This window comes from Pararge aegeria, chromosome 25 (assembly GCF_905163445.1).
Source record: "Pararge aegeria chromosome 25, ilParAegt1.1, whole genome shotgun sequence".
NCBI lineage: Eukaryota > Metazoa > Arthropoda > Insecta > Lepidoptera > Nymphalidae > Pararge > Pararge aegeria.
In genome coordinates, this window is record NC_053204.1 from 7,183,779 (window position 1) to 7,195,517 (window position 11,739).

At 37.2% G+C, this 11,739-nt stretch overlaps 1 protein-coding gene across 4 annotated transcripts in view; it reads right to left on the minus strand.

Annotated features, from left to right (window-relative positions):
* The window catches only part of LOC120634780, a 40,777-nt gene extending 29,755 nt beyond the window's left edge, over positions 1–11,022 (minus strand). For 3 of the 4 annotated variants that reach the window (XM_039905555.1, XM_039905554.1, XM_039905557.1), the window contains exons 1-7: positions 10,893–11,022; positions 10,603–10,815; positions 9,487–9,681; positions 6,138–6,263; positions 3,102–3,215; positions 2,038–2,154; positions 590–1,181 (exon numbers count right to left, since the gene is read on the minus strand). In XM_039905555.1, the coding sequence (XP_039761489.1) occupies positions 590–1,181; positions 2,038–2,154; positions 3,102–3,215; positions 6,138–6,263; positions 9,487–9,681; positions 10,603–10,815; positions 10,893–10,925 (1,390 nt within the window). In that variant the 5' untranslated portion in view covers positions 10,926–11,022. The remainder of the gene's footprint in view (positions 1–589; positions 1,182–2,037; positions 2,155–3,101; positions 3,216–6,137; positions 6,264–9,486; positions 9,682–10,602; positions 10,816–10,892) is intronic. The other variant, XM_039905556.1, reaches the window with a different exon arrangement.
* Positions 11,023–11,739: the final 717 nt, after the last annotated feature.

Genomic DNA, 11,739 nt, shown 5'->3' on the forward strand with positions numbered 1-11,739 from the left:
TTCAAAACCTAAATTAGTTAAATCGGTCCAGCCGTTCTCGAGATAGATCTCGGACCCCAGCGCCATCTGTCGGGCTGATTTGTGAATCTAAACCATCCAGGGTGCCACCCAAACGCATACCAAAAATTTCATTCAAATCGGTCCAGCCGTTTAGGAGGAGTTCAGTGCTATACACACGCACACAAGAAATACATAACATAAAGCTTATAAATATATAATCATATAATTAAAAGAAAAGGTATTGTGAACGAGAATATAATAATAAAATATTTCACCCACTATAAAAAAAAAAAGATTGTTAAATAACATGGAAAGTAACCCATTCTTAACCTCCTAGGTGGCATTCCACAGTTTCATATTACTACTTTTCATATCGATTATGAGGAATTATGAAAACTAAGACACGAGACAGTAATCAATATTAAGTTATAGGTGCCTAGTGCCTAAGAGCTTAAACATTGTTTTTTGCATCATTATAGATTACTTATTATCAGGGTTATGTGATAATTTATCACATATGGTTTCCCGTCATGGGTTTCCGTCATTTATTATTAGTAAAAAATTAAAAAAAAAATGATGTCATATATACCTTGTATTTGGCGGCCAGCTGGCGAAACTCTCCTTTCCGTCGAAACTATATGTCCAGGTGAAACTCTCCGTCCGTGCGAAAGCCTATGTCCGAGGGCAGCTTTTTGTCCGGGTGAAACTCTTCGTCCGGGTGAAATTCTATGTCCGGGCGACATTCTGCGTCCAGGCGAAATTCTATGTCCGGGTGAAACTCTGCGTCCAGGCGAAAATTTTCGTCCGGGTGAAACCCTACGATTATCCGGGTAAACGTGACGGCTGGGCGGCGAAATGCGCCTCTCGGGTGAAGCCCTGCGTCCAGGCGATCTTCTGTCAACGTAAACATGTCGTCCAGATCTTTCCGGTGAAATTCTGCCTGAATGCGAAATCTGTCTGCCAGAAGGCGCAATGCCCCTTTCTGGTGAAATATCCCGTCTATAACCCCTTTCCGCCCTTCTGGGGGAATATTCCCGGGATTTATCATAGCTTTTGAAGACATCAGACTTGGGGAGGTCGACCACGGGTTTTACTGGTGCGGTTGAGGAGTACTTTCGGTCGTCGTAGAGTTTTTTTTCGTAGGACGGTGATATTGGCTTCTCGTACGGTTTTGACTGGTGCTATGAACGAAATAAATACATTCAGACAAATTAATTTATTTAACTATAAACTTTATTTGTACATTACAATTTCCAAAAAGAAAAAGGCATGGACAGGAAAATAAGAAACTAAAAAAGTGGGATACAAAAGGCGGCCTTAGCGGGCGTAGCTTTAGGAAAACCAAGATAAATCGAACGGTGGGGTGTATTATTATTACAGACATATTTAAAAATAAAACATCATGTTAAAAATACATACAAATTTTACATTAAATAAATAAATATACTACGACAATACACACATCGCCATCTAGCTCCAAAGTAAGCGTAGCTTGTGTTATGGGTACTAAGTAAGCTGACGAATATATTTTTTTATGAATATAATACACATAAATATTTATAATATACATTTAAACACCCGGACACTGAAAAACATTCATGCTCATTACACAAACATTTTCCAGTAGTGGGAATCGAACCCACGGCCTCGGGCTTAGAAGGCAGGGTCGCTGCAAACTGCGCCAATCGGCCGTCAAAGCGTAATGTCGTAGTATTTTATTGTATATGTAGTATATTTATTAATGACAGTTGCTTGGAAGCATACGGCTCCGCTTTCATCTCTCACAAGATAGAAAAATGAATTTTAAAATGTAAAATGTAAATTGTTGATATTGGAAAAAGCAACTGCTGAGTTTCTTGCCGGCTTCTTCTCGGTAGAGTCTGCCTTCCGAACCGGTGGTAGAGTCACTACACACAGACAGACTTGACGTTTCAAAAGTGCTTATATTAAAGCCTACTTGAAATAAATGAATTTTGAATTTTTGAATTTACTAGTCGTGCTGTCACTTGTGTACACCGTATAAACGATATAGTTTACCTGCGAAGGCCAGCCTGACTGCTGGTTGGACGGCAGGTAGTTGGCAGTCACGGCGTCGTGTCCGCTCATCGGGCTATATTGAGAAGGCCCTTGGAAGTTATCCTTCATTATTGTTATCTGCGAAAAATCCATACTAATATTTTAAATTTGACAGTGTTTGTTTGTCTTCATTTTAAACCCTAATAAAGCAACCAATTTACTTTATTTTTAGCATTTGATTTAGAGTTAATTTAAAGGACGGAGAGTAACACAGGTTAATTTTAATCGTATCTACGCAAACGGTTTATTATGAAAATTAAGCTTAATTTGCTATAATCCGCGAACAGCAGGAGAATCTGTATGGTGTAATTTATAATTTCTTCAATCCGTATACTCCACACCAAACAGACCTCCTATTTAGCGAATTTCGTTTTTTAATGTCCCTTGATCTCATGAGTTAAACGATAATTGAAACATCAACCCGAAGTTAAAAAGTTACATATCTGAAGCTTAGAACTAGAGACAAAAAAATAAAAAATTATATTGGTAATCCAAAAGCGTTACAAATATTTTGCTTATGGGTCGGGTATATCTTAATACTAAAATGAGGTTAAATCTAGATTACAAAACTTAACTCAGCTTCTGAGTAAGCGGTAATGGGTGTGTGTGTGTGGTTGCGCGCGACTCAGTATGTATGTGTGTGTGTGCGCGAGTATGTGCTCGCGCGTGTGATTGTGTTTTTAGTAGTTGTGTAATTGTGCGTGTGTTTTTGTGTGAGTGTGTGAGTGTGTGTGTGCGTGTATTTCTGAATTTACTCTTGTCTTGTTTGGTCTGGTGGGAGGCTGAGGCCGTGGCTAGTTACCACTCTACCGACAAAGACGTGCCGCTAAGAGATTTAGGAGTGTCGCGTAGAACCGTACACCTAGCGGGTTAGCCCGTTACCATTTTAGACTGTATCAGCACTTACCATCAGATGTGACTGTACTTAAGGGTTTACTTATATTGGTTTGTAAAAAACGTGCGTGGGTGCGCGTTTGTCTTGATTTATGGAAAAAAAAAGCGGTCTTAGCTCTTTTAATACATACTGGTTTTTCTGGGATATTATAGTTCTGCTGCGGTGGGTATCGGGTCCCTTGGGTCGGCCTCACAGACGTTTCTGGAACTTCGCGCACTGTATTTTGCGGTACTATCTTCTGAGGCTGTGGGAAACAAAAACTCCTGTCAAATTCATTCACACACGGCACAAGTGAAACTTCCGAAAAGTAGCATACGAGAGATTGAGATTGATTTTATTTATTTATTTTATTTTATTTATACTCTTTTTTTTTGTACACCACTCAGGAAAACGAAATAAAAAAGAACAAACACTTGAAGAATGAAGCAGGATACAAAAGGCGGCCTTATCGCTAAGTAGCGATCTCTGCAAGGCAACCTTACGATTAGGAAAACTAAAAAGAAAAACGAACACGTGTGGTACACTATTTAGAACATATATACGAATAACTACATACTAATACATAAACCAGACTACACAAATACAACAATAGTATTGATAAATATAAAAAATAAACATACTAATACATATTTTAACATACCACAAATACTCAAATGTGATTTAGAGTAAATACTACTATTATTGTTTATTTATTATAAACAATAATAGTAGTCTTTATCGAGAGGGATAATGAGCCTTAACAGTATTTTTAAATATACCCAGTGATTTCGACTGTCTTTGATATACTTGATCTGCATTGATATAATTGATTGGATATAGAGTTTCCAAGTTTAAAGAGCTCAGTTAGCCATTAAAAGATCACTTTTAGTGATAAGGCCGCCTTTGCAACCCAGCACTAATTGCAGTTTTCCTTGTGTTTTTCTTATTATGTTGTGTTGCAATAAAAAAAATCCATTCCATTCTATTCAATTTTAAAGTAAAATATTATATTACATATTATTCCGTTTCCATGGTAACTAAATATGGGAAACAAAACCCATTACCGGCCCACGGGTACGGGCAAGACACGGGTCTCCTCCCACAATGAGAAGGGTTTAGTTTAGGCCGTAGTCCACTGCGCTGGCCAAGTGCGTATTGGAGGACAATCAGTAATAGTTTTATCACTTAAAAGTAATCTATATTTATATAAAAGAGAAAGAGTGTGTGTATGTTCCGTATAGGCTCCGAAACGGCTCGACCGATTTCAATGAATCTTTCAGGGATTGACCTGGCGAGTAATTTTGTAAAGTTTGGTGACGATCGGAGCACTCCTATTATTGAAATGTCAAATACAGCTTTTATTTACTATGATGATATTCTATTGTTGGGTGTACATGGGTGTAGATAATGATCTGCACTCGCCCGAGAAGAGAATAGAAGAGAATGAATACGGAGAGAAATAAATGATTTAATATATTATGAGACTTAAATTAAAAATTCAATGATGTAAGTTTATTGTTTAAATTAAATAAAGCAAAATCTAGCCCGGCGAAGCGGGCTGGGTACGCTAGTAAATTATAATAATTTATAATTAATATATTTCAATAGATATATAATTAATATATTAGACGACAGACTGGCGCAGTGGGCAGCGACCCTGCTTTCCGAGTCCAAGGCCGTGGGTTCGAATCCCACAACTGGAAAATGTTTGTGTGATGAAAATGATTGTTTTTCAGTGTCTGGGTGTTTATATGTATATTATAAGTATTTATGTGTATTATATTCATAAAAATATTTATCAGCTATCTTAGTACCCATAACACAAGCTACGCTTACTTTGGGGCTAGATGGCGATCTCTGTATTGTCGTATATTAGTATATTTTTTAAATAAAGTTCAACCGGGACATGTATTTGAACAATGTTAAGAAAAACGGTTAAAAATCTATAAAATCTGTATTTTAATAAATTTTTCCCCAAATTAATGCAGGTGAAACCGCAGGGCGCTGCTGGTAGCGCGATAAAAGGATACAGTACTTTTGTTTGATAACAGCCAGATGTTACAAAATTTGCATATATCGAAGGTAATTAACATAACATAAAAAGTATTTACATTGCATAACGAATGGGGAAAAGTTTGAAGAGTGACAACTGTTAAAACACCTTTTGTGTTACCATATTGTGCTAATAAAAGTACAGTATAGAATTTAAATTAGCATAACGAATAATAATGACATTAATATTGTAAGTACATACAAAATCAACAGATGTGTCATGTAACCAGACTGGTTTAAAAACTGTTTTTTGTTTGTCAATACCATGTTTTGACAGCTGATCAGAATACAGTAGTCACCATCGTCCCATAGTTGTGTGCAGTACTCAAATGACCTTGGTTCTGATACTCAGATCATATTGAGGATGCCAAGCTTACTGTTGTATTATAAAATTCAAAATTAATTTATTTCAAGTAGGCCTACTTTATGAGCACTTTTGAAAAGTCAAGTATGTATGTTTGTAGTGATTGTACCACCGGTTCGGAAAGCAGATTCTACCGAGAAGAGCCGGCAAGAAACTCAGTAGTTGCTCTTTTCCAACATCAACATTTACAATGATTTTTCTATCTTGGGGCAGATGAGAGGCCGCGATTGCCAGAGAGTCGCAGGTTCAAATCCTGTCGGTTCCGAATTTTTTTATTGCATTTTAAATTTATAAAAATTGTAGTCCTCCAAGTGTAGGTTAAAAACACTTATAAAAATAATAAAATTATTTTTTGAATATTATTTCCACTGGCGCCAATGCTCTGCACGGCTAGCATGGACAGGAGACAATTTTATCCCCGGGGAAAGGAAAAAAAATGTAGCTTGATCAACTCTCAGAGCACTGTGGAAATAATATCCAAATAATATATATGTAATATTTTATTAAACGGGGGTAAACTTCTATTCCCTTTTCCCGTGCTTTAGCAGGTCGACACGTGTATTAAATCCCCTGTCAGGGGATATAATTTATGTCTCTTGCCCGTGCTAGCCCTGCTGATAGTTGAAAAAGCTGTGGGAGAGGATAAATTTTTATCCCTTCCCCCGGGGAGATAATTGTCCACTGCCCATGCTAGCCATGCCATTGGGAGAGGCCTTGATTCCAGTAGAGAAAAGATAGCCTATATAATTACTATTATATAATTGTACTCACTGCAAGACTAATCAAATTGCTCTTTTGCGAGTAGCTATTGCTGTAATTGTGGTTAAGTGGTGCCCTTTGACCTGGCTGCATTATTACTTCACGATGATCAAAAGGCTGCTTGACTGGATGGCCCATCTGGAGGAAATGTTTATTTAATAATCTATAAGCAATTTAATTATTAAAAAGCAAAGCATTGATAGAAAATAAAATAAAATGAAATAAAAAATTAGTCTTTGGGATCGTGGGGTCCGGAGGCACAAGCTCTTTTCAAAGAACTATCGAAAAGGGTTATCGAGTCTACCGGTGATCCTAGAGCGAGCAGTTACCTTGGCCAACGAATTAGTTTGGCCATCCAAACGGGCAATGCTGCCAGCATCTTAGGAACTGTGCCTCGCTGCGGTGGTTTCGAGGACGTTTTAGATTTTATTTAGTTTTAAATTTTTTATTTTAGGTTATATTTATGAAACAATTATTTTAAAGAACAAATAAATGCTTTTTTACCTAAAAAATAAAATAGAAATAGCATTAAATGTACCAGCCCAGTGGTGTTGGTAGGACTTTGGCTTCAGTTTCGGTGGACCAAGTTTGAATCCAGCATGCAACCCTAACTTTTCTAAGTTATGTTCGTTTCAGAGCAATCTCTGGTGCATCATGGTTCGCACGGAACGTGGAAATTCACAAATATTTGGTAACACCAACCATCAAAGAGGAAGTGAACAAATAATCCAAGAAACACAAGCTCAGACTCAAGAAACATCCTAATATCTTGGCACAGACACAAATACTGAACGTCTGAAGAGATGGCATATACTAGACTTGGACGAAGGATAAAGCTTAAACTACCGGACCATAATTAACTCTATTGGAGAGGATGTTCACTGGAATACCACTCAAAATTAAACAACATGTAAAATACACAATCTGATTATGGCTGGCAAAGCCGATAATGTATTAAAAAAAAAGCAATTTAAATATCAGTTGCTTCGACAGTGAAGGAAAACATCGTGAGGATACTTGTATGGCTGAGAGTTCCCCATAATGTTCTCAAGGATGTGTCTCGTCCACGAATCTGAACTGGTCCAGCCAGCGTGATTGACTATGGCCCAAACCTTTCTCATTGTGGGAGGAGACCCGTGTTCTGTAGGGGGGCGGTGATGCATTTATATGATGATGATTATACATACTGATTTACTTAATCACGCAAAAACGGATGAACGGATTTGGATGAAATTTGGCATGCATGTAACCTTTGACATGGAAAAGAACGTAGGCTACCTTTTATCCCGATTCCTTAAGTCGTTCCGAGGGAAAATTTAAAGTTGTTTTCGAGCTAAACCGCGGGAAGACAGCTTTGAAATTTGATATGCATGTCGCCAATGCTATGGAAAAGGACATGTACTCGAGCGAAGCTTTAGGTCCATTTCTGAAGTCCACGCATGCAAACGAAGTCGCGGGCAGAAGCTAGTAATTTATAAAAATTAGGGGTTATTATCCATCATTGTCACTAGTGTTACTTTATTTCGGTTTTATTACAAATCAAATCGGAACACTCCATCCTACAACTAACTCTATGCTAGAAAACAAGTTGTTGGTGTGAAGGAGGGAGAGGAAAACAAGTACACACCCTATTGCATTGATAATATTAGTATTTAGTAAAGATTACAAGCCCATTACAAGACATCAACTACTCACAGAATAGTTTAAGCTGTACGCCAACTGAAGATTGGTACACTTTACACATATTTGAGAAAGCACCAACCCGTTCTATCAGATTTTTTCTCGCCAAAGGTTGTCTTGGATACCAAATGCAAAATATTTACAAACATTTTGCATGCAAAGGGCACGTTAAATGTTTTTTTTTCATTTCTCTGTATTTTAAATGTGTATGCAATAAAGTTTACAAACAAACATTAAGAAAAACTCTCAGACATTCAGGTTATTTTACAATGATTTCTTTAACCATTAAAGCAAGTGATGTTTTACTTCTTAACCACTAGACAAAGTTCCTAAAAACTTTATATTTACATTTCCCTAAACTAATAATAAATTGGAAAGGTTTCAGTCAACGGTCTTCTCGCGAAAAGCTTCGACCAACATCAAGAAGCTTGCGTTTGGTTGTTACAGAAGGGTCAAGGGTCGGATACAGAAGTCAGTAGTCCTTGAAACGGCGCGCATTGTGAGGAGGTTCCTCACTCTGGAGCCCTGACCGCCGGTTGCTTGGGCATTCAAAAGCCCCGCAAGCGGAGGGTGGATATTTCTTTATAAATTTTTAAAAGTGTTTTTTCTTTTGTTTTAAGCATTGTTAAGAATTTAAAAAAAAATGAAAAAGAATAAATGATAGAAATAATAATAATTAAGGAAAGTAACTTTTTTTTTTACATTACATTTCATGTTAGCCCATGACTAATCTAACCTGGTGGTAAGTAATGATGCAGTCTAAAATGGTGCAGGCTAACATTTAAGGTAGTAGAGCAATTGTTTAAAACTCATAGTCCTCATACATTTCAGGCCTTTTTACAGAATATCAGGCCAGAGAAAATTATGAAACTATGAATTACCAAACTGCACCCGCAGGGAATTTACTCCAAGTACCTCCAACTTAAAACCATATCGCTAGCCTTTCGCTACACTATCATCCAACCTCAACTTTGGACAATACATGGAATCCAAAACAGCTGGCAAGAAACTTGGCATCCTCAATAAGGACAAGCGGTATTTTACGCCTGAACAGCTTCTCACCTTGTACCAAGCTAAAGTTCGATCGTGCATGGAGTACTGTTCCCAGTTATGGGATGGCTTTGCCAAGTATCAGCTTGATCCCCTGGATTCGGTGGATCGCCGTGCTAGAAGGCTCATCGGTGACCTAGCCAATAAAAAACTTAAGAGTTTGGAACATCGTCGCAAGGTTGCGTGCCTTTCGGTATTCTATAGGATATATTTCTGAGTGTGCTCAAAAACTATTTGACCTAGTTCCCCCCTCGCCTTTTTACCATCGAACCGCGAGGCACCGTAAGGATCTGCATCCCTACGTGGACAATATACCGCGGACGCGTACGAAGCGCTTCGCATCTTCGTTTCTGATCCGCACCGCTAGGATGTGGAATGCTCTTCCATCTTCCATTTTACCCAGTTACCACAATATGAGTACCTTCAAATCAACAGTGAATCGGCATCTTCTAGGCAAGCGCGCTCCACCTTAGGCTGCATGATTGCTTACCATCAGGTGTAATTGCAGTCAAGCGCTCGTCTTGTCTATAATATAAAAATAAATAAAAAAAAACACTAAAGCTATGTGTGTTCTAAATGCACCTTGATCTAAGTAGAAGCTCACATAAACTTAGCTTGATATAATACTCACATTTTGTCCATAAGAAGGGGCGATATGCTGTTGTGTTTGATAATTGCTATAAGTGGGCTGAGGATGTGGTTGTGTAGGCTGCCAGTTGTTAGATTGATTGCCCCACTGAGTTAGTTGTGGTGCCTCCGGTTGCTGGTAGTCATTCCTTGGTTGGTAACTGCCTCGCATATCGTACGTGTTACTTTGAGGAATATTCTGCTTGAAAAGGATTGCAATTAGTTAAAAAAATTTAACTACATGGAGTATTATTTAATTTTAAAAACTTTTTACCCAGCAATAAAAGGTTGGAATTGAAAATTTACACTGAATTTTTTCCAAAAATACACAGGTTTCCTAGCAATTACTGAATTGAGTTGAGTTTATCAAGTATACTAAATACACTTTTAGTATACTTGATAAACTCAAGGCAAACCCAAAAGTGACCAAGAATTTTCTACACAAGAATGCTCAATCCTAGACTTAATAGTTTTCCAGCAGTAGAACAAATATGTCGCGCTACTTGATTATTACGTCTAACCATTACCTTGCGGTTTTTTACAAATAACATAAATTATAGTTAGGGTTATAATTATGTTTGTTGTCAAGCACTAGTATATTAGTAAAAAAAAGCATGCATTTGCAAAGATATGTAGCAAGACCAAATTTTACACATTTGTTTAATTGCGCAATTTTATTTTGTAACTAGGATAGCATTATTTTTTGAGCAATTGCTGCTTTGCAAAGTCTACATCTCCTGAGGATACTCAGGTTTTTGAAAAAAAAGGGGAGCTGTACTAGCATTTGGTGTGGGGTATAAAGATATAACGGGAGTAGAGCATCAACTCAACGCTTCGCTTATGAGACAAGCAATTGAAGAATTAATATTACACAGTAGATTCTCCTGCTTTTCGCTTAGCATAGCAAATTCAGTTTAATATTCATTGTATTTCTTAGATTATTTTTATGTTTAAATTTGGCAGGAAACCCAGCTGCCGGTTTTAACGCGATCTCTAACCAGGGATCTATCAACTTTACGTTTCCAGATGTGAGCTTGCTACTCCAGCAAGTTCCCCCAACTACCACACTGCCAAGGATACTTGTAGCAAAGTGCTATGTAGCAATGAAAAGATAACTTACAGATGATTTTGCTACTGGAACAAGTCTCAAAAAGTATCCTGACAAGCGATAACCATCCAAGCACTTTATCAATTGAGAACCCTCGCTATCGTCAGCCAAGCCGACACGCACTTTCTTTGATCCATCAGCGCCGTCTACCACCAACGAGTCGAGGATGAAATCCGAAATATTGCATTTCTGCTTTATTAACAGCTTCAGATCTGCATACTTCGTCTGTGAATTATACAAAAGGTAAAAATAAAACACTGAATCGATATCCTCAAGGATTGCTTATGATTTCAGCTACTTACAGTTGGTGGTAATCCATGTATCGTTATCATCATCTTGATGCCGTTTATTTAAATAAATTTTTTCAGCGTTTTAATTGGGCACATAATCAAATTTTATTCACATTTCTTTACTTTTGTTTTTCACAGGTTTCTTCTTTTCTTCTTCTTTTGATTTATGGCTTTTCGTAGTGCCAAAACAGCACAATGTACTTTGCCAGTTTTCACAGGTTTACTTCTTCCGCTTCTTTTTTCACAATTCAGAGTTCACACTTCAGATTCACAGATAAAAAGAAAATATCTATTGCACCCAAAGACAACAAAAAAAGTGTCACCTAAGTCAATAATAATTTTTTTTTTTTTTTTTTTTTTTTATGGCTTGCGTTTGTACCAATTGGGTACGATTTACTTCGCCAATGTCACGTGGTATGGAGGAGACACGCTTTAGAGAATGATCGGTGAAATATGAGGAAGACCAAATATTAATCTTGACGCATTTAAATAAGTAGCAGATTTTTTGCTTCTCCTTTATGAGTTAATTTCCAACAGAAAAACAGATAATCAGAATGTTATTCACCTTAGGAATATTGTCAATAAGATTGACGTGTGTTTGCACAACAACCTATTTTTAGGTAGCTACAAATGGCAAAAAGAAGGGTCTATAATTAATGTTAATGTTAGATAATTTTACTACTAAATAACATTGACTTCATTTATATATGGTTTTAGGATTTTTCACCGGTCTGTGACTACTAATTAATAATCTGTGCGAGTGGTGTTTTTATGATCTTTGGTGGTGTTTATCTGATGTGTGTAAATTTTATTTACCGGTGCATGTCTGTGGTGTGAATAATGTCTTCTTCTTCTATGT